Source organism: Saccopteryx bilineata, chromosome 1 (assembly GCF_036850765.1).
Source record: "Saccopteryx bilineata isolate mSacBil1 chromosome 1, mSacBil1_pri_phased_curated, whole genome shotgun sequence".
NCBI lineage: Eukaryota > Metazoa > Chordata > Mammalia > Chiroptera > Emballonuridae > Saccopteryx > Saccopteryx bilineata.
In genome coordinates this window covers 387334649-387361344 of record NC_089490.1, presented here as the reverse complement: position 1 = coordinate 387361344, position 26696 = coordinate 387334649, and the positions used below count along the sequence as shown (strand labels likewise).

The 26696-nt window shown below is 44.6% G+C and overlaps 1 protein-coding gene across 1 annotated transcript in view; it reads right to left on the bottom strand.

Moving 5' to 3' along the window:
• EXT2 (exostosin glycosyltransferase 2) overlaps positions 1-26696 on the bottom strand; it is a 150594-nt gene that overhangs the window by 29791 nt on the left and 94107 nt on the right. Inside the window, exons 9-10 of the mRNA XM_066251323.1 lie at positions 17690-17879; positions 7376-7542 (exon numbers count right to left, since the gene is read on the bottom strand). Of these exons, the coding sequence (XP_066107420.1) occupies positions 7376-7542; positions 17690-17879 (357 nt within the window). The remainder of the gene's footprint in view (positions 1-7375; positions 7543-17689; positions 17880-26696) is intronic.

Below are 26696 nucleotides of genomic sequence, written 5' to 3'. Positions count from 1 at the left end.
TCAGCTGGTCTAGTCCTCTGTCTCCAGGCAGGACTAGCAAAGCACCCTCGCTACTGGAAGACTGCTGGTTTCCCCTTCCGGAAAAGTTCCCAGATGGGAGACACCTCTGTCTCTCCCAATTTCTCAAAAAATTCTTTGGAGCCACAGTAAAAAGTTTTGATGAATGGTTTTTCCTTGGTTCGCACATATTAAATACTGTGTTTAAACTGTTTTGGTATTTTTCTTAATTTAAACTAGGTGATGACCTACAGAAATAATAACTCTAGAAAAAAATTAACAGAAGAAATGGAGATGCCTATTTTAGAGAACAAGTGATACTCCAATGACACTGAAATGAAAAGTGCCAAGGCAACTAACCTTACCTAACTGCCCGAGTAGGGTCATTAAATTGACAACTACAGAATGTCTACTCTTTCAGGTACACATAAAACATTCAACAAAACAGACATTTTATTGGGTCTTATTATAGTCTCAGTAAGTTTCAAAATATTGAAATAAAGCATATGGAGTATATTTTTTTACCACAGTAGAATCAAATCAGAAATCAATAAGAAAAAGGTAACTTTAAAAACTGGCAAAAGTAGCAATGTAGTTTTTATATAGCTACAGGTCAAAGAAGACATTACAGTGGAGCCTGACCTGTGGTGGTGCAGTGGGTAAAGCATCCACCTGGAATGCCAACGTTGCCTGTTTGAAACCCAAGGCTTGCCCATTCGAGGCACATATGACAAGCTATCAATGAACAACTAAAGTTGAAGCAACTATGAGTCCATAGTTCTCACTCCCTCCACCTCTCTCTCTTCTCTCTCTGTAAAATCAATAAATAAAATCTTTAAAAAATATATTACAGTGGCAATTAGAAAATACAAACCTAAAAATAAAAATACGACATATCCAAAGCTGGGAATGCACCCAAAGCGGCAATTAAAAAGAAATTTACAGCTTTCAGTGCATATTAAAAAAATAAATATTGAGATCAATGATCTCAGCTATCAAATCAAAAGGCTAGAAAAATAACAGCAACTTAAACTCATAAAAATAGAAAATAAGAGTGGTCAATGAGACAAAACAAATATACAATAAAGTAAAATCAACAAAATCAAAAGTTGATTCTTTGCAAAGATTATGACATTGATATCCTCAAATAAAACTGATGAAGAAAAAGAGAGTGGCCCTGGATGGTGGCTCAGTGGATAGAGCACTGGCCCAGTGAACAGACGTCCCAGGTTCAATTCCTGGTCAGGGCACTCAGAAGAAGCAACCATCTGCTTCTCTTCACCTCCTTCTCCCTCTTCTCTCCCTCTTCCTCTTCCACAACCAGTGGCTTGCTTGGTTCAAGTGGGGCCCTGAGTGCTGAGGATGGCTCTGTTGGTGCAAGCGCATAAGCCTCAGGTGCTAAAAATAGCTCTATACCAGCGGTTCTCAACCTGTGGGTTGCAACCCCAGCGGGGGTCGAACGACCAAAACACAGGGGTTGCCTAAAGCCATCGGAAATACATATTTTATTTAAAAATGTATTGTATAATAAATGTATTTTCCGATGGCTTTAGGCGACCCCTGTGTTTTGGTCGTTCGACCCCCGCCGGGGTCACGACCCACAGGTTGAGAACCGCTGCTCTATACTCAAGCATCAGCCCCAGAAGGGGTTGCCAGGTGGATCCCAGTTGGGGTACATGTGGGAGTCTGCCTCACTATCTCCCCTCCTCTCACTTAAAAAAAAGAGAGAACAGAAAAATTACCAGTATCTTGAATGAAAAAAAGCATATCATTCCAAATTCTATAGACTTTAAACAATTCAATAATATAAATGACTTTATAGCAATAGTTAATAATTTAGAGAAAAACACAACTTATCAAATGAACACAAGAAGAAATAGAAAGTCTAAACAGAACTGAAGTCAATAAAGATACTGGCTCTGTGATAAACATGCCAGAGAACAAAGGGAACATGGAACTGGTAGCCTAAGAAGAGAGGACAAACACCAACTACGGTCCAGTGACCAAGCTACGAAAGCGAAGAATGCAGCAGCGATGTGTTGTTCTCCTTTCCTTATACACAGATACACCGATTTATGTCTCTTCTTCTTTTCCAATTACTATTTGATATAAGAATTAATACTACACTCTACTCAGTTTATACAATGCACATAAATTTACACAACTTATTTTTTGGATGTATTGGTTTCCTTATAAGATTAATGTCCTTTGCCAAATTTTAGTTTTCAGCCATTCTTTCTACAAATATTTTTCCTGCCCCCACCCCCATTCTTTCTCTTATCCATCTGGAACTCTGATGACATGGGTGTTACTGTGTCTCTTGTGGGTGTCCTACGGGTCTCTGAGGTTCTGTTCGCTTTTTAAAAATCTATATTTTCATATTTTCTCTGTTGTTCAGACCAAATAGTTCCCACCGACTTACCCTCAAGTTCACCAAATCTTCCCAGTTGTCTCCATTCACCTACTGAACCCATCCAGTAACTTTTAAATTCAGGTTATTATAATTTTCAGTTCTGAAATTTCCATCTCATTCTTCCTTATATCTTCCGTTTCTTTGCCAAGATGGTCTATTTTTCCAATTGTTCCAACAGGCTCATAATTGCTTAGTAGGCCTGACCTGTGGTGGTGCAGTGGATAAAGCATTGACCTGGAACGCTGAGGTCAGTGGTTCAAAACCCCACGCTGCCTGGTCAAGGCACATGTGGGAATTGATGCTTCCTGTTCCTCCCCCCCACCTCTCTCTCCCCACTCTCTAAAATGAATAAATAAAATCTTTAAAAAAAAAATAGTCGCTTAGTAGAGGATATTTTTAGGAGAGCAGTTTTTAAATCCATGTCAAATAATTCCAACGCTGGTGTCATCTTGGTGTTAGCATCTGTCAATTAGATATTTTCTTTCATTAAAGTTGCAATTTCCCTAGTTCTTAGTTAAATGAGTAATTTTGGATTATATACTAAACATTTTGAATATTACCGAGATGTCACTTTCTTTTAAAGTTTCTATTTTAGCAGGAAGTTTCGGTTCAGAATGCATGTGCTGGCCCACTTGTGTCAGCTGTGGACTAAGTAACCATTTAGTTTTATGTTGCTATTCTGGTCCACCCGGCTACCCCAGAGGCTCCTACGAAACCTGGATAGTACTCTACACCACAGTTTATTTCTCAAAGCTTCTGCTGTGTTGATGTAGCCAGTAATACGCAGGGGCTGCCTTGAAGGGAGAGGGGAGAGAGCGTGCCCAGGACTCCCTATGCAGATTCAGAGAATCCCCTCTGCGGCTCCCTCCTTCCCATAACTCTCCTTCCGCTCTCCAGCTGGGGAGAAACAAGGTGCTGCTTCTCTGCTGTCTGCTGCCTGGTGCAAGCTGGGGACGGTGGACAGGACTCCTCCCCAGCAAGTTCTGCATCTGCCTCTTTGCTGGCCTTCCCTTTGTGTAGGGCCTGGATGGTCACCTGGGTTCTAGTCCACAGGCTCCACACTGGAGAGGAGTCAGGGAAAGCGTGTCACCTCTGCTCCTGTCTGCTGCTAGTGCAGGGCAGGGATGCCCAACGAGACTCTGCGTGACAAGCCCCTGCAGTCACAGCAGCTAGCTGGCAGGGGTATGTATGGCTTCTTCCACGGTGTTTGCCTGGTGTAGAGTGGGCCTAGTCAAACAGGGTCACATCTGCAGGGCTGCCCTCTTCTCACTGGCAAAAGAAAGTGGATTTTACTTGTTTTCTTCTTTTAATTGTGCTTACAAATGTTATGGTGTTCTCTAGCACTGAGGCAAGGCTGGCGGGGCAGGGCGGGGCGGGGCAGGGCAAAGAAGGGGGATTAAAACCCAAGGGAACTCGCTGCTGGAGCATCCCTCGAGTCCTGGGGCTCCTAGCCAGGCTGCCTTCTTTTTTCAGGAACAGATTGAAATATGCTTACTTGATCTTGTCCAGAACTGAAATTTATTCATTATGTGACAGAATAATCAAGTAGAATTGTGACTAAATTAAAGAAGGAATTAATAATTACCCAGAGATGGATAGAATGACTATAGGGATTTGTTGTTTCCCGTTTGGGGGCTGTTGGGCAGATAAAATGTATTATGCTCACTTTGTTAAAGAGGCCGTTGCCCAGGTGATATTAATGTGTGTTGGGGTGGGCTAAAGGCAGGCAGAATCCTTGTAGCCTGGGGCTTGGTTTTGGGATTAAGCCTTTCCTACCCTTTTTGGTGTAAGGTGGTATAATCCTATCATGCCTCAGAGAAGTGACTTTGTATTAGAGACTTCCCTATTATGTATATTGGATTAAGGGTTTGGATTTCTACACTATAAAATGGGAACGGAGCGGGAGTTTGCCTCTTGGTTCCTGGGATGATTAGAGGAGAGAGCAGAGGAGAGCAGAGAAAGGCCACGTGGAGGAGGCCAGGAGAAGCAGCCAAGATGGTGGAGTGCTGAGTGAGATGCCAGTTTGTGTAGAGTTTGTATCTGGGATAAGGAAGGAGATGGGGAACTGAGGAGAATAAGTCTGGTGAGCTAGAAACCTTTGATTCTAGGAAACTCAGATAAGTCAGTAGCTTTGTGAGCACTGAATGTGATTGGGTTTTGGAGCCCAGTGTGTATTTTTACTTGCCCGCCGGGTGCAAGCTAGAATTAAAGACTATGGCCCACCAGTTTTTGGCTCCGTTGTTTCTTTACCGACTGTCCGAATCCAATGCGAACCTGCATGGGCCAGGAGGCTGCTGTGATGGTGGCCCTGGCCCTGAATACTGGCTTTACAGGGGCACACAACGAGAGGTCTTTACATACATTAAAGATAGCTGCATCTTCTTCGTGAAAGGGTAAGTTGTCACCATTGCTTAGGGAAGCTCAGCTCCGTGTGAAGGGTGTGGTGTGTGGGGACAGGAGCAGCCAAAGGGGCGGGCTGTGAGGTCACTAAGCTGTGGTCCCGCGGCCCCCTGCGGCTCTGGGATGCCGGGGCTGAGACTCAGCAAGCAAAGACAGCACTCTGTCCCTCGTGGCTAGATCATTCTGAATGTTCCCTTTCTCCACAAAAACAGATACACAGGTACAGCTTGAAGCCATTGCAGGCAACGTAGAGAGAAGACCAGGCAGAAAAAATTGGTCTCTTTGCCATGAGTTGGCTAGAGAAACAAGTAGGTAATTTGCTTTTTAAAAAATAGGAAGGAGAGTTGTAAAGCCAGGAGCCACGGCCAGGGTCACTATCACAGCAGCCTTCTGGCCCATGCAGGTTCGCATTGGATTCGGACAGTTGGTAAAGAAACAACGGAGCCACAAACTGGTGGGCCATAGTCTTTAATCCTAGCTTGCACCCGGCGGGCAAGTAAAAATACACACTGGGCTCCAAAACCCAGTCACATTCAGTGCTCACAAAGCCACTGACTTATCCGAGTTTCCTAGAATCAAAGGTTTCTAGCTCACCAGACTTATTCACCTCAGTTCCCCATCTCCTTCCTTATCCCAGATACAAACTCTACACAAACTGGCATCTCACTCAGCACTCCACCATCTTGGCTGCTTTTCCTGGCCACATGGCCTCTTTCTGCTCTCCTCTCTGCTCTCTCCTCTAATGATAATCTCAGGAACCAAGAGCCTAAGCTCCCGTTCTGCCCCCATTTTATAGTGTAGAAATCCAAACCTTTAATCTAATATACAAAATAGGGAAGTCTCTAATACAAAGTCACTTATCTGGGGCTTGATGGGATTGTACCGCCCTACATCAAAAAGGGTAGGAAAGGCTTAATCCCAAAACCAAGCCCCAAGCTACAAGGATTCTGCCTGCCTTTAGCCCACCCCCAACACACATTAATATCACCTGGGCAACGGCCTCCTTGTGGGCAGCGCCATCTTTAACAAAGTGAGCATAATACATTTTATCTGCCCAACAATTAGCTACTCTCATGCCTTTCACTGGCCAGTAGCTATAGTGACCAGGGGATCACACACCAGCCGATCTCACGACAATTTCTTTTGGAACTAGATATATATACTGATATTTTTTAAAATCCGGCCCTGGCCCGTTGGCTCAGCGATAGAGCGTCGGCCTGGCGTGCGGGGCACCCGGGTTCGATTCCCGGCCAGGGCACATAGGAGAAGCGCCCATTTGCTTCTCCACCCCCCTCCCCCCTCCTTCCTCTCTGTCTCTCTCTTCCCCTCCCGCAGCCAAGTCTCCATTGGAGCAAGGATGGCCCGGGCGCTGGGGATGGCTCCTTGGCCTCTGCCCCAGGCGCTAGAGTGGCTCTGGTCGCGGCAAAGCGACGCCCCGGAGGGGCAGAGCATCGCCCCCTGGTGGGCAGAGCGTCGCCCCTGGTGGGCGTGCTGGGTGGATCCTGGTCGGGCGCATGCGGAAGTCTGTCTGACTGTCTCTCCCCGTTTCCAGCTTCAGAAAAATACAAAAAAGAAAAAAAAGAAAAAGAAAAATCCGGGAAAACTTGAGCTTTTAATTTTTGGTGGTGATGGTAATAGGGGGATTCTGATTTCTTCCCCTTAAAATCTGCTTTAATTTAAGGATTAGAAAATAAATTTCTATAATAAATATATATACCAAATATGTCTTCATTTAATAAAATTTCATGATTGCTTAGGACCTTAAATTCAACAGATCCCAAGTTAACTACAGAAGATGGCTACCTCTCCCTCAAAGGCAGGAGGACTGTCAGGGATAAATGTCACCACTTTTCCCCGAGCCAGCTGCAGCTAACTGATTTATACATGCTGTTCTGCTCAGGGCTGATCCCACCATTACACCCGGCCGCCATCATGCATCTCACGGACATCCTCCCTGACAGAGCTCATCAATTCCTATTGCCTTTCACCAGGCCTCCGCTCTGGCACTTTCCCCTGGGGAGACCTTTACTGGTCTCCATACTTAACCCTTGAACCCTGCCTAATCCATCAGCCTCATCGAATGAACGGTGAGAGAGAATGTTTCTCCCCGCAGACAGCCAGCCAGCCTCCCCACTTACAACTCAGAAAGAAAGCCATCAACCGAGTCTGCTTTCTCTTTGTCAGTGTCGCCAGCTTCTTCACTAACTGATGTTTTTATTGTTGCAGGGCCCAGCTGCTTGAGTCAGGGGAAGCACCATTCAAAAGGAGACATCAATTAAGTGCTTGTTAAATGCTGAGATACTCTTTTGAAAATGTCCCCAGGGACTCTCCTTGGGGGTTCCTAAAACTGGTAGAGGGCACGTTTTCACTTCAGAACTCTGGAACGGGGTCTCCCCAAAGTTTTAAAGAACAGCTTCATAACCCACAGTCCCAGGCACAGCTTTTGGGCTCTACCAGAACTTCAAATTATGACTTTAGAGAATGAAATACTCTTTAATAGGAAAAACAAGCAAAAATAGGCAATCAATATTAAATATGTAAATATGCTGTTTAAGACCTCCTTACCTCATAACCAAATTGCAGCTCATCAGAGGTCAGCATGATGATATCATCATCAATAGCCAGGACAGCCTCCGTCTCAATTTCATCATAAGGGAAGAAACGGTTACTCAACTTGTTTTCAGCTGTCCTCACGACTTTTAACGGAACCCGGATTTTGGGCCAGAGTGACTCTGGAAAAAGAAAAAGCAAGGTATTTATCCCCAATAAAATGGGGAAAGCATCATGTCACTAATGAGTTGGAAAAATCAATTAATTCCACAGATACAAGCGTGAAGGCAATTCTCAAAAATCCAGTTTTATATATTATAAATCTGTCTATCCTAATTCTCATTACTGTCTTAAGTGGAATGCGTAATTGGCTTCCACTCACAACTGAGACAGGAAAGCAAAATGACTTGACCAAGATCACAATGGTAAGAAGAAAAATCAAGTATGGACTGCCTCTTTCTCAGGCTCACAGTCTTATATCAGAACTAGAAAGCCCGGCGGGCATATGAAATGACTGCTGTTCTAGATATTATAAATTGTAATTAAAATGATTTGTGCAAAGGTGTCTGCTAATTCAAACTGAATTACCCAGGGCAGGTGGCGAGGACGCCCCTTTGCTTAGTGCCCCACGGGGTTTCCCCCTTCTACTTGCTTAATTGCTTAAAGTAGAGTGCAATGAAGGAAACCACTGGCGGTACATTTCTTAAGAGCCACCGCTAGCTCAATAAATAAAGGTGATTTAAATAATAAAATGTTAATTCACATGTCAAAGATCTCTTTGTACACAACATTTCTTGTGTAGATCTTTCCATCATTTTTAAGCTCGCCTTGCAGAGGACCATCAATTATTTTTAATTTTACATCTGTTCTTTCACGAACACTTGAACAGGCAACATAAAGTTGACCATGTCCAAATGCAGGCTCAGGTAAAAAAATGCCAACACGCTTAAGCGTTTGGCCCTGAGACTTATTGATGGTCATGGCAAAGGCAAGTTTTACAGGAAATTGTCTAGTCTCAATTGAAATGGCAACCCTGTTTGAGATGGAGCCAAATCAATTCTTGGAATGACATGTATTTCACCTTTAGAGGAGCCAGTCAAAGACTTAGCTATTCTGACATTATTTTTCAATGGGAGAACCTCTAGTCTTGTACCATTGCAAAGACCCCTTCTGTTTGTTTGTTTGTTTGTTTTTACAGAGACAGAGAGTGAGTCAGAGAGAGGGATAGACAGGGACAGACAGACAGGAACGGAGAGAGATGAGAAGCATCAATCATTAGTTTTTCATTGTGCGTTGCAACACCTTAGTTGTTCATTGATTGCTTTCTCATATGTGCCTTGACTGCAGGCCTTCAGCAGACCGCGTAGCCCCTTGTTGGAGCCAGTGACCTTAGGTCCAAGCTGGTGGGCTTTTGCTCAAACCAGATGAGCCCGTGCTCAAGCTGGCGACCTCAGGGTCTCGAACCTGGGTCTTCTGCATCCCAGTCCGATGCTCTTTCCACTGCGCCACCGCCTGGTCAGGCGAAAGACCCCTTCTGGTGTTAAGATTTCTTAACAGCATAATAATTGCTCCAATCTTTAACCTCAATTTGTGAGGTGGCATGCCAGAAGGCAGGACTATTTGAATGCCGTGGCAACTTCACCCCATTGGCTAGTACAGTTACACAAGCAACCAATAAGCTATCGGCGACAAACAGACACTTAAGCCGCATATAATAAAGATGCTACCACCTCTGCAAAATACTTTTAGGTAGGCACACCTCAAAACTTGCCTGTAGCTCTGCTAGGAAATCCAATGCAAGTGCTAAAGATGTCTGCCCCAAAGTGCCCACCTCCAAAACGCAACCACAAACAGCTATCAAGGCTGTGAAAACGCGCCCCTCGCCAAGCTGTTTCACTGAATGAGTACAGTTTCCGTAACTTAGCACTTTATCCCTTCAACAGCCCCTCCCCCATGGTTTACTGGCTTTAGTTTCTCATCATGTCCAATTTACAGAGTAAATATCAAATTTCTAGGTCCAATTATGTGGGATTTTCAAGTATAGTAGTGAAACACCAACCCATGACTTGCATTACATTTTCCCCATTCTACTTCAAAATGATTGAAGCAATCCAACCGCAGGTTCCTTATTTTAATACGCTGCATTTAGCATAGCATGAAATTAATACTTCTTGGTATAGTACCCATGACTACACACCCCAGGGACCTTTACAGAGGGCAGTTTGTTCTTCACACATCTGTCAAGTGAGAATAGGAAAGCTAGGTATCATACTACTTTCAAAAAGTCTATCACATAATTGTGGATGATCCAGTTTTTGTGGATCCTGGAGCCCCAAAATGCCCATGGCCACTCCAAAGTCACTACACTGAAGAGAAGTATGACAGAGGGAAAGTCAGAAAGGGAAAAGGCTGTCTGAACTGACTAAAGATAAAGTAACGTACTTCTGTGTATATTAACAGTAAATCCACGTACCACACTGTTGAGGCATTGCCAGGGTCCTGGAAGGAGCCTGTGCAAGTGAGAGGCCCTGTAATTAAGGACGACATTCAGTCTTAAATAAGCACAGAGCCTAAAAAAGTGGTCAACTCCAAAAGAAGCATGCTTGGAGAAGAACTGGACACCAAAAATGATCCTATGGACCACTGTCTTTTAATCAACAACAGTGGTTACTTATAGTTTCATTCTTGGCACAGAATTACACAATCAATAACTAACTTTGGAATAAATGGATTGGCATAGGACCAAGAGACTGGAGATCTGAGCTCTGTATTACCTATGGGCTCTAAAGCAAGTCTCTTCTTTTGAGGGTAAGAATAAGCAGAGACAGAGAAGGGGACCTTTATTAGGCAACTGGCATGTGCCAGACTCTTTAGAGATGTAATGTCATTCGAGCTGACAACCCTATGTGGCAGAAACAAGGCTCATAGAGGCTAAGAGCTAACCTCTTGGCTGGGGTTACAGAGCTAACAAATGATAAAGCTAGTATTTGCATATAAGTCTGTTTAGCATCAAAGATCAAATGGAACCTGTACCGTCTATCGCAGCTTGAAAAATCTCATGTTTCTCTAGATCTGGAACAAAACAATAAAGTTTAATAATTTTCTCCAGCAATCATACTTATTCTTATTTGCCTCCCACTTCCTCTTCTGGATAAATAAAACTGCTGTGAAAAATCTACTGTCCAAATCCTTATAACACATGAATTAGCTGTAATGTCTAAAATGAAGATTATAGCCCTATCTACTAGACCAGTGGTTCTCAAACTTTTTAGTGTCAGGATTTCTTTGTGCTCTTAAAAACTGTTGAGAACCCCAAAGAGGTTTGTTTATGTGGGACACACACATGATTTATTGGATTAGAAATTAAAACTGAAGTAATTTTAAAACACAAGAACACACAAGCACACATTCCATTAGCCATGCGAGTAACGATGTCACCCTATGTTATGCAGCCTCTGGAAGACGCTACTGCCTACTTGTGAAAGAATAAGAGTAGGAAGGGAGGTGACTTAGTACTATTATGAAAATAATTTCAATCTCACAGGCCCCCTGAAAGAACATCAAGGATGTCTAGGGGTCCCTGGACCACACTTTGAGAACCTCTGTGCTTGACTGTGGTCTGATTTGGGCATCACAATATAGGGAAGGAAAAGCGTTTGGGAGGAGTTATGAGGAGAGTGCAGGCACCTGAAGCCAGGATTCCACAGAATGCCTAAAGAAACCAGTGTGCCCGCTGTCAATGCACTGCCCCTCAGCTCAGTCTCACCCTCCACCGCTCTGTCAGAGATGCTGGAACTCAGGCCTGTAGACATTTCCCTTGCCAGCCAGCACCGTGCTAAGCTCGGTCAGCAGAGGCTGATGGAGGGACACTGCAGGAGAAACGGGGCTTTCTTCCGGGCTCTGGGGTGCTTTCGTGCCTTCTTGCCTCTTCAGTACTAGGCCAGCAGATAGGCAGGCAGCGGCACTATCTCTAGCAAGCCTAAGGGGCACCCCCAGGGGCAGCTGCCAGCAGGCCCTACAGACACACCAAGAGCAACTCAGCTGAGGCTCTGGCCACAGGTGGTTCCGAGCGAGCCCCACGGAAGCCTTCCCCAGTTCCCAGCCAGCTCACCCCCCCCCCCCCCCCGGGCAGCTTCCTGTTGAATCCCATGGGTATCCAAGGAGACAGCTGGTTCCTCGTTGGCCAGACCCGGCCTATGGCACCTCAGCCAACTTCACCTTGCAGGGGGCTAGTCTGTATCTTAGACCTAGTTAGAGAAGGGGAACTCTCAAATTTATTTCCTGTAATCACTGGAGTTGTTTTTATCCAGTAGTCACCCATCTCCTGTTACTAGTTAATAATTCTTTACATTCAATTTTTCCTGTTCAAGTTACTATGTGGTTTCTGTTTCCGCCCCAGACCCTGACTAATACACTAGCGATATCAGAAAGGTTACCAGATGAAAATTACATTGTTCTCTATGGCCTCTAAAGTTAGAACCATGACCACCCTAGCTGAATGGCTCAGTTGGTTAGAGCATTGTCCCAAAGCGCTGAGGTTGCTGGTTTGATACTAGGTGAGGGCATATACAGAAACAGATTGATGTTCTTGTCTCTCTCTTTCTCTCTCTTTCCCTTCCTCTCTCACTAAAATCAATGAATTAAAAAAAAAAGTCATAATCAACAGCTGGGTGAAAGTTACAGGACAACTGATTTAGACTCAAAATAGGTAAGAATTTTCTGATGGTTTGTCAAGATGGAATGAAATGCCTTCAGCAACATGATGTGCCCTTTTACTTGAAATGTACTAACTTAGGTCAGATTTCTACTAGGCATCAGATGAGAAATCAAACAAGATGCCTCTGAGGTCCAAGGATCACGTGAGGCAGTTATAGACCACACAGATCACAGAAGAACAGTCTTTGGAACCAGCTTAAACCCATTACTAGCCATGTGATCTTGAACAACTCAGTCACTTTGAACCTGTTTCCTCAACTGTGAAGATAGAATAGTAACATCATCTTTCCATGAATGACTGTGAGAATCAACATGAATGCATTTAGCAGCACAGTGTCCTTGAGAATTTGTGTCTATTCACAGAATCAAAGGAATTTTTTGAACTTTAGGCAGTGGTGGCAAGGTGATACATGTTAGATCTGGCATATTATTCTGACAATCCAGTGGCATGCCTCCAGCTTGTACCTTCCATGTCTACTGTACGATGAACAGAATCCCTGCCATTTCTAGAACTGAGAAAATCTAACATCCTAATAAAGCAAAAAAACATGGAACTTTGCCATGGCAGTTTCACGGGGTGACAAACAGCTCCTCTTTCTGCAGTACATACAGGACACAGGCTGGCTGCTCTGGCTCAGTACAAACATCCCTCCACCCTAGACGGGCTCTGAACCTTCACGTGGTGGTGCGTATAGCTTGTTCAACCCACAGTTTTGCCCACACATAACTGAAGAATTAGTTATCCAAGACAATGTCCATAAAGAACAACTGGCCCCATAGAGTCTTTGAAGGGGAAGTGTTAGAGAGCAATGAAGGTCACAGAGGATGATGTGGGACGCAGATGGAAACGCAGAAGGAACCATGGCATTTCTGGAAATGTGGTGACATCTCCCTCTACCAACCTAGGCCTGTTAGCCAAAAACTTTGACAAAAGGAGTCTCCATCTTTGTGAACCATTGCTGCCATAAGACAGGACTCTAAACAGAATCCCCGGTTTCTTAGTTTCACATTTTTAAATAAAACAAGTCTCCAAGAAAGGGAATCACCATTATCTCAGGCGTTAGCATCCTTTCTGTGGAGGAAGGGCAGGGGTAAGGGGGCAGCAATCAAATAATAAGCATTATAATTACTCTCTGCCCTAAGCAGGTAATTCTGATATGAGATTTCTATTCTGTTTGTATAACCAGGACAAGCACATGAGGTAGGAAAGAAAAACAAGGGAGAAGAAGTTTTGTCCCCTTCCATTAGTATTTTCAAAAAAACAGATTTACTTTTGTGCCTGTCTTTGAGTCCCTGACAAGGATCTAGTTCTTCTAGATCCTCCCAAGTCAGAGGACTGACACGGCATGAGGAGTTTCCGGCTGCCAACTGGTCACCTAAACAGACAGAGGCCCTAGTGCAGAGGGTATGTGCTTTTGGTCCAGAGTGACCTGTGTTACTTCTGACTGTTATTTGCAGTGTTGTGATTCAGGCAAATTGTCAACTATACGAATTTTATTTTTATAAAATGGGGATAGTAGTAGTTTTCTTGCAGCTTTTCCATAGGACTAGAGATAATATATGTAAGCACTTGGCACAGTTCCGATTCCCAGGATATAAAGGATTATACAATACATGGTTATAGTAATATCATATCCTTATCTGCCCAAATGGATTCCTGTAAAGTCTTATAAACTTCTCTTCTCTACTGACAACTTGAAGAGGTGTAGACAGAAGAATATGGGTGACCCCTTAGGATACAGATGGAAACAGTGTCATAGCCAGAGTATTGAGGCTAATTCCACTGCTTAGCCCAGGCAGGGTCTCTTTTTTTTTCATCTTTTTAAATTTTTTAAATTCATTTTAGAGAGGCGAAGGGGGAAGGAGCAGGAAGCATCAACTCCCACATGTGCCTTGACCAGGCAAGCCCAGGGTTTCAAACCAGCGACCTCAGCATTCCAGGTCGACGCTTTATCCACTGCGCCACCACAGGTCAGGCCCAGGGTCTCTTTTCCCTTACTCCTTTAGATTCTAAATGGAACGGCAGGCCCTGAATCCTGTGCCTCATCCTGTGACTGTAGCTGGCAAAATAGAAATGTCATCTTCCACTCACACTAGAAAGAAGTCTGAAAAATAGAATTTTCAAACACACTAAATTTATGAAAAACAAACAGCTGAGCCATAACTTCACAGTTACGAGCTTTAGTTCATCCAGCTCAAAGGAGAAAAAGAACGCCTTGTGTTAAGGATTTTTTTTAAAACATGTATTGATTAACGGTTTTCTCCACGTTAGATGCCAAGAGAGATGTCATCAAAGATTTTTCTCCAATTGGCAAAGAAACCACAAAATACTCAGGCTGACTGACAATGACCCCAATCCCATCCTGGCAATCACTGTCACAAACACAACCTGATCCACACAGTAAATGAGATTATCTCCATACAAACCTTGAGCTCACTTTAGAATGCTTGGGCTGCTTGGTGTCTATCTGTCCCCAGGACCATAACTCCCACAGGTACAGAATTTAGCTCAAAAGGAAAGTAGCCGCTGCTTCTGCTTCCTTGTTGCCTCTTCTGAGTTGACCATCCTGACAGGTTCAGCCAATGCCACCCTGCCTACTAAGAACTATGAAACTTGCAAGGGTAAAGCTCGGAGCTTCTGAAATCAATTTAAATTTAAAACTGAAATCAGGGCCCTGGCTAGTTGGCTCAGTGGTTGAGTGTCAGCCCAGCATGTGGTTTAATTCCTGGTCAGGGCACGTAGGAGAAGTGACCATCTGCTTTTCCACCTCTTCCCCTCCCTCTTCTCTCCCTCTCCCTCTCTCTCTCTCTCTCTCTCTCTCTCCCCCTCTCCCTCACCCTCCCCCCCTTCCTCCCTCCTCTTCCCATAGCCATGGCTTGATTGGTTTAAGTGTATTGGCCCCAGGTGCTGAGGATGGCTCAGCCTCCAACCCTGATGCTAAAAATAGCTCGGTTGTGAACATGGCCCCAGATGGGTAGAGCACCAGCCCCAGATGGGAGTTGCCAGGTGGATCCCGGTTGGGGTACATGCGGGAGTCTGTCTATCTCCCTTCTCACCTGGAAAAGAATAAGAAAAAAACCCTGAAATCACTTAAAAAAGAAGGCTGAGGTCACCCTATCTGAAATGGACAATATAAGAGCATACTTCACAGACTGAGGCCAGGGGCCAACCCAAATAACTCGAGCATCCATCAAGTATGGAAACTGAGGAGCTGGCGAGGAGATGGGCAGTGGCTGGCCTCTTCTCTCTGACAGGGCTCAAAACCAACGTGACGAAAGCTCACTGGAAATTTCTATTGCCTAGTCTAAGTATTTACTTAAACTTCAAACCAAGTAATTTAGACTCAAATATAACCAAAAAGAAAAAATATTTGGTTGGATTAGAAACTAAAAAAAAAGAGGGGGGGAGGATTTCTGCCTACACTAATTCTCTCAGCAGCAGACATGTTAACCACAATATTTATTTTAGTAAATGTAGAGAAAGTGAAAAACATCACTTTTGCCTCTAATATTTCAAAGCCTTGGACTTGCTTTTTTAAAAACATATATGTTACTAATGCCGTACATGAAAAATCAGATGCCTCTGCTGGCATCAGAGCCAGAGCTGACAGCCCCGCTTACCAACTGAACAAACACCCCACAGAAGATTACACAGGGTTCACGTTCTCCCCAAACAAGCACATTCCGGGGCCAGCGCCCGCACCTAAAACCACTGTTAGAAACAGGCTGGTCTGCTCTCTAAATGTGTCAAAATTAGGGCCTCAGCAGTTGAGGGCTTTCTTTCCTCCCTGGAGCCAAAATATCTCAAAAAAATAAACCAGACTCTAGGTCATAAAATTAACCACTACATTTTGGTAGGGTCTACCAGAAATTACAACTGAAAACCCTGCTCCAAAACCTGGGTTTACATTTAGTTATGTTAATGTGGGGCTTGGACCAAGAAAGAAGAGAAAGGTTTCTCCTTTTGCGCACTTTACAATGATACATGCCCCAAAGAAGGGACTCAAATTCACCACAAATCATTCACCAAAGTGGCTAGCCAAGCTTTCTGAGGAGGAGAAGCTTCCTCTGCACTGAGCACCAGACTCCGCCGCTCTGTCCCCCGCCCCAGGGTGGGGGTGGAGGGCTGGGAGCTGAGATGCTCTCTGAAAGCTGCTGGTCTCTGAGCAGGAGCAAATGCATGACTGTGGATGCAACAGGATAACGTGCTTTCTGCAGCAGCTGCGGGTCCTACAACAGGACCCCCCTTGATAAGTGAGGACTGCTTCGCAATGCAGCGCCAGCCCATCCCCCCACCTGGGGGAGAGGGGACCGGGAGGACGGACCCAAGCGCACTGTTAGAGGTCCCCCTTCTGTCTCCTCCACCTTGTCCTGCCTGTCAGTCTCTTCCTCCCTCCTTAGAGGACGCCAGCACCTTCCCTTTCTCTCTCCACCGAGCACTGAACACAATGAAATTAGATGTGAAGAAGAAAACTTGACATAAAAAGATAATTTTTTAAAAAGCAGCGTGATTCAGACCTAATACCAGACAGACCTTTATTTAAAATGCTATTCTGTTTACTCACACCCCATGGCTCTCTAAACCTACAAAGGAAGTACATGATTCTCTCAGAGAACACAGATTCTTCCACTGAGTGACAAGTTATAAATGTCTCAGGAGGAACTGAAGAATTTTCTTGAAGCAATTTCTGATTTGCCTGACAGACAGAAATATGGTCTTCTTCCAGCCTAGACGGCAGATCTATTACTGAAGTTTCCAGGGCTGCCTATGCCGACTTCAGTATAACCAATTAAAAGGGAATAGCCATAAAAAGTGCAGATACTACTATCAGGCAATAAACTAGACCTTATCGGTGATAGTGGTGCACATTACAAACTTCAAACTCATTCCTTGCTCTAATCCATCAGAAACTTCCTGGCTTTAATAGGCTATAAAGGGCAGAAGCTTTGAAGTCCCCGGGATTAGGATAGACGGACTGAATGAGAAACTAAATGCAGGTGGAACATACTCTGTGCATTCTGAATTAAAAACAAATCCAGTTAATCAAACAGTCTCCAACCCTCGCTGCCAGCCAGGAGGTTGCAAGGGTGGCCAAGGAGAGGTACAAGGTGGTTAAGGATGAACCAATGGGAGCCTCTGGCAAGCGCTCACTGAAGGAGCTGATCCCACGTCTGGGAGAGCGCTTTGCTGACTTTCCCAATCAGAGGTGAGGCCATCCTTTTTTGTGAAGAGCACAGTATCAGAGAGCGGAGATAAGGAAGGAGAAAACTAATGCCTTTTAAACTCAGTTTCCATGTAAACAAATCAGCTGGGAGGCTGGGGGAAGCCGGAGTCTGTTTTCCCAAGGCTGATGGCCTTTGATCCTGCTGATTCCTAAGCCCTCAAACACTTGTGGCTACAGAACAAGCCATAGGTTTGAAGTTAAAGGGGCCACCCCAGAACAAGAATGAAATGACTGATAAAAGTAGGCTCAGGCTGCCTCCGAAATGGCATTATTGCTGACAAAGCAAAGGATGCAGCTGGCTTGGCTGGCCATAACGGACCTGGCTGAGAGCAGCACTGACACCCACACCAGCCCTCTCCCAAGCACACCGTCTCCCCACACCTCTCACCTTCTGGAGGGCTTTTATTCTGGTTATTCCAGACGACCAGCAGTTTGGACAGACTGGGCACCTTGGACACTTCAGTGATGACCCGGAAGAGACTCTCCACTCGGTCGTAGGTGAGGACGATGGCAGTAAAACCTTGAGACTGTGGTGGTATCAGAGGGAGGAAGAGTGGGTTGCTCACACTACCCCACTTCTGCAAGAGAACAGACAAACGTGGGTCAGAGAAGGCTCTAGCAGCGACGGGGCTGATCTCTTTCCCAACACCGATAAGAGCAAACATGGGAAGTTTGATGGCTGTTACCATGACCAATTCAAGAGCTAAGCAACTGCTCAAAGTCTTCCCTTCCTCAAAATTCATATTAGCTCCTATAATTCGGTTTGGCTCTGACATCATTAAAAACAGAGCAGAGAATCTGTGCAGCCGAGGAGAGATTTCTAGTTAAACATGGCAGATTAAACCCATGCATTTATCCCTATTCCCTCCCCAGACCCACTAAAACGACAGTTAATAAATATGACAGACAAATTTGCAGTGACAACAGAACGAGAGAAGGGAGAGCAGCTGATGAGCAGTATTAACACACTTCTGGAAGAGGCCAGGGAAGCGGCCACAGAGCAGGGAGTGAGCGCTGAAACTGAGTTCCTACAAAGGGGGAGCCAATAGGATTCCAGGTTGAACTGTTGGACCCCACAAAGGCTCAGCAATTAGACTCAGTGGGCACCTGTGAGGGTCAGAGGACAGGTAGGGCTGAAAGCGGAGGACTAGTTAAAAGCACATGTAAGGAGCAACGAGAGACCCAGACTCACAAACCCTCCCTTCTCCGAACCCCAACCCCTAGCCAGAACTCTACTCTTCTCCCCACCCTTGCTGGACAGGGGCAGTTTATTCTCTGAGGAAAATGAAGCTCCAGACACAGAAACACAGGCCCAGCTGAAAGGAAAATGCAGGTTAAAATAGCTCAATTGGTTAGAGCATCATCTGATACACCAAGGTTGTGGGTTCAATCCCCAGTCAGGGCACATAAAAGAACAGATCGATGTTTCCGTCTCTCTAGCTCTCTCCCTTATTCTCTCTCTAAAATCAATCAATCAATATTTTAAAAAATCTATATCCTGAATGACAAGCCCTACAGCCTTCTTGCCGTGCGGTTCCCAGAACGCCAGCAGTGTGTGGCGAGCTCGCTGCTCTGCCATCTTCCAGCCCAGCCTTCGGCAGCAAGCTTGCTCTCACACAGAGAACGTTCGACCAAGTGTTCGGTGCTTCCCTCTTAACCATGAACAGATCCTAGATCACACACATTTCAAGAGCATCTTCAGCACGAATGACAGAAACCAAACAAACTCACAGAAAAGCAGTAACTCAGAAGAAACAGACAACGGAAGCAGAAGGAAATGAAAACACCAACAATGATATCCTCGGAGAGAGAAGATTTTCATCCATAAAGTAAGAATAAACTGCTATTTGTATTTAAAAAGATCTACAGAGAACAGGAGAGAACTCTCAGATGTTAAAATTTGATAGCTTAAAATTATGTAAAAGGAAGAATTGAAAGATAAAGATGATAACATAGCCCCGCCTAGTGAACAAAGACAAGAGAAACAGGATAGAAAAGATGAGAAAGTCTGGGAGGTCCAACATCCACCTAATAGGAGGTTCCTAAAAGAAAGAAAAGCTACCACAGAATATGGAAGAAACAAAACTATCAAAGAAGTTAAATAAGTTCTTGGAACAAAAGATATGAGAGACATAAGCTTTCAACTTGAAAGGGGAGGGCCCAGTAAGTAATGAGCACATCAAATTAAAAAAAAGACAAACATTGAAACAAAACAATGAAACAAAACCCACAGGCGTACCAAAGCACAACACTTCCGATTACTGGAGATGAAGAATGTGAACAGACAAAATGTGGAGGCTAGGTGAGCAGCAAGTGAGTTCACTGTACAATTCTTACAACGGACAGCTCCACAGTTTGAAATTCTTTCAAAGAATGTTTAAAAAGTAATGAAAGCAATTCAATTTCTTTGCTATTATTACAATGTTAACCAATTTTTAATGCAGCAGCAATGTAAGCAAAAGTATTTTTATACTGAGAAGAGAATAAGATTTTAAAACATTCTTACATTTTAAAATAGCTTCATTAAAATAAATCTACTCATTTAAAGAATATAATGAGTTTTGGTATGTTATACAGTATATAAATTTTAAAAACTAGTAAAATATAACATGAACTTCTATTGTAACCATTTTTTAAGCACAATTCAGTGGCATTATTACATTCACATTCTATGTTGTCATGTGAAAAGCCCAGGACCAAACTTCATCTCTGCCAGAAGGTGGCTGGATATGAAATGCTTTCACTCCCTGAGCATCTTTCATAAGCTGGGATTCCCAAGGTTCCTTGTCAGCCTCATCCATATCACTGATGGACGCCCATCACCACGTATATGACAACAGCTGTTTGCCAGATGTAACAGTGTGGGGCAGGAAATGTACACAAACACATGGAATACACATGGGATGGGAACTCAGGAGGCTGAATGGTTTTCCTGGAGTCCTAATGTAATCAGGATATTAAAGCCAAAATGTCCACAACAGGCCATAATTAGAGTTCATAACAAAGAGACACACCAGGAAAGGCTATCTTCTTAATGCTGACTTTCTATTTCCATGACATCAAACTTTGACATTAAGCTGTATTCTTAGGAAGGTGTCTGAATATTAGTATTTGTGTCTTAGCATCTGATTACATTTATAGGAACCCCTCTTAAGTTTTCTTCCTCAAATCTTATTCTTCAAATCTTCCTGACTTTTATGGAAACCGAAGCCAGTAAGTAGCCCTGTGCTTAAGTCACAATTAATCTCCAAGGTTCCCCCTCTGCCATAACCATCCCAACCCACTCATCTATACTTATGTTCAAAAACATCATCTAAGTGGAAAAGAAACAAAAAAATATTTTTTAAAGTGTGTAAAATAATTTAATTTGTGATGTTCAAACTGTCAAGATTTAGTGAGCACATACTTGCTGAGTATCAGGTACTATGCTTTACATGGAGTATCTCTTAGAGCCTTACAATATCCCCCAAGACAAATACAGTCGTTATTCTCATTTTACAGATGATGAAACTATAGAATTAGAAATAGTGAATGATTGCCTAATCATTTGTTTTACCAATTAGAAGGGAGGGAGGGAGGGGGGAGAGGGAGGGAGGGAGGGAAAGAAGGAAGGAAGGAAGGAAGGAAGGAAGGAAGGAAGGAAGGAAGGAAGGAAGGAAGGAAGGAGAAGAAGAAGAAGAAGAAGAAGAAGAAGAAGAAGAAGAAAAGGAAGGAAGGAAGGAGAAGAAGAAGAAGAAGAAAAGGAAGGAAGGAAGGAAGGAAGGAAGGAAGGAAGGAAGGAAGGAAGGAAGGAAGGAAGGAAGGAGAGAGAGTAAATAATGTTCAAGGTTACATAACCTGTGAGTGACAGATGAGGAAACAGCCACGCCGACTCCAGAACACAGATGGTGGTGGTCCATGGCCCAGCCCCATGCCCTCCTACCATAACCATCCCAACCCACCCTCTCCATAACCATCCCACTTTATCGACTTTGGAAACTGGAATTGTGGGTAACTCCAGAGTTCATTATTTCTAGCTCTTCCCTGAAACAGAAATGCTGCAAGTCTTTATCCTTGATAAACAAATCTGCACCAGTCCACAAGAGGCTACCACAACCATGGTTTTGGAGAGACATGGAATACAAACACACCAACTATGTATCAGTGACACAAGGAAGTACATAAATTGAAAAAGGTAAACACACCTCTGACACAGAGGAAAAACTATTAAAACACCAACAAAATAAGTTCTGTTTTTTGAGAGAAGCAGGGAATGCCAGTACACTCAAATGCCTTTGTGACGTTAAAAAAAGAGAATTCCCTGAGAGAGGAAAAGCTTGGCTTCAGAAATATGGAGGCGCCCCTTGAAAGGCAGCCCAGCCCAGACTGCAGGGCCCTGGCAGGCCGAGGCACCAGTCTCTGGCACGACAGCTGAGCCTGTCTCCTTCTGCCCGCCAGCTCCCTTCAGGAAGTGGCGGGGTATGGGGGGAGGAGAGGAAGAAGGGGCGTGTGGGAAGCAGACAGTAACTCGTCCTGGTGCTCAATTTTTCCACGCTGCTCACTGCATACCAAATAGGGCTTGAAAACAGGAGCAGCCGCAGAAGGCCACATACTGAGGAGACAGTGTGTCAAGGATTGAAATCTTGGCAACACACCTCCACCAGTACAAGCACTGAGATGGACGTGGGGGCAGCACACAAGCTACTGAGAGTCTATTTGCTATGATACACCTGTTGCTTTACTGCAGGAGAAACGCCGCGTTGACACAAAGGGCTTCAAAGAGTCGCATGCTCAGAGTGTTTTGGAATCACGAGTCCTTAACCTGCAGCCAGGTGCTTTCCCTTAAGCCAGCAGTGTGACCTGGGCCATGTACTTCGCCTCTCCTGCAACTCAGCTTCCGTATCTAGAAAATCATACTACTACCAGTTTTCTAGATAGCACCACTTGGCATAATGATAATTCCTTAATTATTATCACTTCTTAATGATTATTTGACAACCCAGAGGTTGTTAATAAAAGTAAACAGGCACATGACCAGTGGTGGCGCAGAGGATAAAGCATCGACCTGCAATGCTGAGGTCGCAGGTTCAAAACCCCAGGCTTGCCTGGTCAAGGCGCATATGGAAGTTGATGATGCTTCCTGCTCCTCCCCCCTTCTCTCTCTCTCTCTCTCTCTCTCTCTCTCTCTCTCTTCTCTTTAAAATGAATAAATTTTAAAAATCTTAAAGGAACAAATAAAATTGTTAAAAAAAAGTAAACAGGCATAGCTGTAAAGTAGCTGACCATGGACACGCACGTGATAAACAACAGCCAGTGGCTGATCTTGGGCGAGTGAGTTTCTCTGGGCTTTCTTTCTGCAAGTCTCAGAGCGGGCTGGGCAGCAGCCTCAGCAACCGTGCGGTCTCTTCCAGCTCCGGGAATCTGAAGTGAAGTCCTTCACGGCCTTTCGTTACAGTGCTTTAGGGTCCCAGTGTTCCTGGCTCTCCACCTCTGCTTCTTCTCCTCCAAATGCACTGTTTATTTACAATTTTCCTTCCTACTCTTGATATTTTAACTATCTTGAAAGCTCCATGAAAGCAGGAGCCATAAGCACTGCAACAGCCAGCACCCGACACAGTGCCCAGCGCTGCTCTGTAAAAACATGTTTAAAGTTACTAAGCTAAACCCAAACGACCCAGGTCATTCATTCTGTCCTCTTCTGCGTGGATGTGAGCAGCTGATGTACACTTAAATGAGCGACATCATGAATTCGGAAATGATTTCCAACCCAGTTCATTCATTTGAAAGCACTTACCAAGAATCTTACTGTGCTAAGTATTCTAAAGAAGTGTAGGACTGGGATATTTACCAGAGTGTGCATCTGGACCCCTGCAGTCACTAGTGCTGTAACGTGTAAAAGCTACTTCGTGTCAGTTTCCTCATCTATAACACGGGAAGCCGACAGTACCTACCTCCCAGGGTGAGGATGACTAAATGTGATTATGAACCAATGCACTTAGCAGAGGATTCAACACAGAATTCTGTGAATGGCAGTGTAAAACAATCACAAAAAATCTCCCAGCACGCTCCAATTTGTTCTCTTCTTGGCTGTTACAACAGGGGATTAGCCAGCCAGCCATCATTCCTCCCGATACTATTTCTGGTACTCATGCATTCAGGCAACATCTCAACATCTTCTGAGCACATACTATAAGCCTAGAATAGTTCTTTTTTAATTTTTTTTTAATTATTCATTTTTAGAGAGGAGAGAGAGACAGAGAGAGAGAGAGAGAGAGAGAGAGGGAGGAGAGAGAGACAGAGAGAGGAGCTGGAAGCATCAACTCCCATATGTGCCTTGACCAGGCAAGCCCAGGGTTTTGAACCGGCGACCTCAGCATTTCCAGGTTGACGCTTTATCCACTGAGCCACCACAGGTCAGGCTACCTAGAATAGTTCAAATGCAAAGATAAACAAACTACTTCCCTTCAGTTGTTCATAACCCAGTGGGGAAGACAGCCTGGTAGAAAGATAAATTACAAAGAACAAGTACTAAAAGCGAGGTATTAAAGTCCCATGGGGACATAAAGGTCTCCACCGGGGGAACCCTTGAGTCTAAGGATAAGCAGGAGAGTGCTGGCCAAGGAAGCTGGAAGGCAAACAGGGCAGCAGTGCTAAGATCTGCTTGCAGGACAGGGAAGAGTCCACCAGGTTACAGCGGCCAGCCGGGAGTGGGCAGGGGGAGGGGGAAGAGGGAAAGGAAAGGGAGGGGGAGGGGGGAGGGGGGAGGGGGGAGGGGGAGGGGGAGGGGGGAAGAGGGAGGGGGGAGGGGGGAAGGGGAAGAGTAGACGTGACAGCAACTGAGTCAGGCAGGCTAAAGCCACATCATGAAAGGCCTTGTATGACAAAAGTTTGTAAGTAACATGATCAGCTTTGGAAACTTTCTTTTCCCGAGTACTGTTTTACTGATAAATTAACACTGCTACCTTTACGTTCCATTTCAAAAGGTCAGAAATAAGAAATGCTGATCTGTAACTAAGCTTCTGTGCAATTGCTTTTTCCCTCCTCAAACAATCCCATCTGCCTTAGGAGCCCAGAGATGGCGTGGAGAAAGGCAGCTTTAATTGGGGGGTACGCCTTCACACAGACTCTCCGCTCGCTGGGGTAAGGTCAACAAACTAAGCCCCAGAGAAAAAAAGCCTCCTAGAGAAGGTATTTTAAAACGGTGTTTAGTCACCTCTGAAATACCTCTAAGACCTGACTCCCTGCTGGCTGACCAAAGAGAGTGTCTACAGTCTGGGACCTCTTGACCCCACTTTCTGCAGGAAATCAAGCAAATTTAAACCTCCGTAATTTACTCAAGACTCTGACTTCTGCCAGGGAAAAGGAAACAATACTGGCAATTAACTCTGTTCTGATTAAACTTCCATCATGGCAAGATGGGGCACAGACCCAGGTTCCCAGCAAGAGACCTGAAACAAGGGCGAAGCCCATATAGTGCAGCGGCACCTTCGGAATGTGGGTTATCAATACACCTTTCAAACATACCCAATCAACTGTTCACCAAAGATGGAAGGGGATACCAAGAGAAGCGTGTCTCACCCTGACAGTGCCAGCATTTAGCCAGAACACCTTGTGCATCTCTTGTCCACCCTTCGCTTCTCACTCCTACAACACATATTCATGGTAGAAGCTTCTATGAGAAATCCAGGTTGGGAAACCGCAATCACATAGAAGTAATCCACAGTAGCCACGATAACTGTCAGGCCACAGTGCTAGCTTTAGGAAAGTTCTCCACACACAGGTGGGGTAGAAAACTGAGACTCACAGGTATAGATAAAAGTGAAGTGTTAGCCCTGGCCGGTTGGCTCAGTGGTAGAGCGTCGGCCTGGCCTGCAGGGGACCCGGGTTCGATTCCCGGCCAATGCACATAGGAGAAGCGCCCATTTGCTTCTCCACACCCCCCGCTCCTTCCTCTCTGTCTCTCTTCCCCTCCCGCAGCCGAGGCTCCATTGGAGCAAAGATGGTCCGGGCGCTGGGGATGGCTCCTTGGCCTTGGCCTCTGCCCCAGGCGCTAGAGTGGCTCTGGTCGCGGCAGAGCGACGCCCCGGAGGGGCAGAGCATTGCCCTCTGGTGGGCAGAACGTCGCCCCTGGTGGGCGTGCCGGGTGGATCCCAGTCGGGCGCATGCGGGAGTCTGTCTGACTGTCTCTCCCCGTTTCCAGCTTCAGAAAAATAAAAAAATAAAAAAAAGTGAAGTGTTACCAGGGAAAGGGGATGTGGGGGAGGGGGCGAAGGGGAAGGGTATAAAGAGGGACATATAGAAAGTGATCAAAAATTATATGACTTTGGGTGATGGGTATACAACATAATCAACAGTTCAAAAGCTATAGAAATGCTTACCTGAAACCTATGTACTTGTTGATCAATGTCACCCTGTTAAATTTAATTTTCTAAATAAAATTTTAAAAAAAGAAAAGTTCTTTCATATCGCTTACTAAGCCCTGCTGAACAAGGTAGTCATGAACAGACAAACTAGCAAGAGTGAGCTGAGGGTCAGGTTTTCAGGAGGCCCTGAAGGGAAGGCCCTAGGAGCCAGGCAAGGGGCTCTTCTCCTTTGAGAGACAGTCAAGCTCACACAACTAGGCGTGTCTTTTGGCAATCTCACACAAAGCAAGCTGTCCAGGCCCTTCCTGCCATCCCCTTCTGCTTGCTTTTAGCGGAAAGGTCATGGTAGCCCTGTATGAGTCTAACCTAAGCCATCCTAGCCAAGGTTAGCTACCACACAAAAAGGTGGGGAGCAAAGGGCCTTTGCTAACTATTCTGAAAGCATTCTTGCTGAAATTGCTGGAGGATTATAAAATCAAGAGTGAGGAAAACCACATTCCATTACCGACTGAAAGACTCTTTGAGTCTATTCCAGACAGGAGAAATCAAGCTCAAAGCAAGATGATACAAACTTTCATTTCTATTACTTACCGTATCAGAGATTTTTTTTAAATGTCACTATGTATAACTTCATGTGACAAAAAGAGAATTAAACAGATGTTTGAGTCAACCCATATTAGATTTAAATAAAGGTATTTTGCCTGAGCAGAAAAGTGAGAAGGAAGAGAAGACAGGCCTGGTACACAGAAGCTTTTGAGACCCAGTAATGAGTAGCCTTACCTATCCCTACCTTGATGGAAAGGGCAGTTTCCTTGGTTGTTTTGAAGTTATCAACCCTTACCTCAATGTGGTTTCAATTATGAATTACCAGACTAAAAGGGGGGGAAAAGCTTTGATTTATTCTTTTTTGCTCCAATTATGCATGATGTGTTTCCACTGAAGACTTTGAAAAGTATTTCATCATGCCTCTCATCCTGAAGTGGTCAAAGGGCAAAAGCAAAAGGAGTTAACCCTCTCATTCTTCCTCTGGGTTCAAACAGACTCCCTATCAGT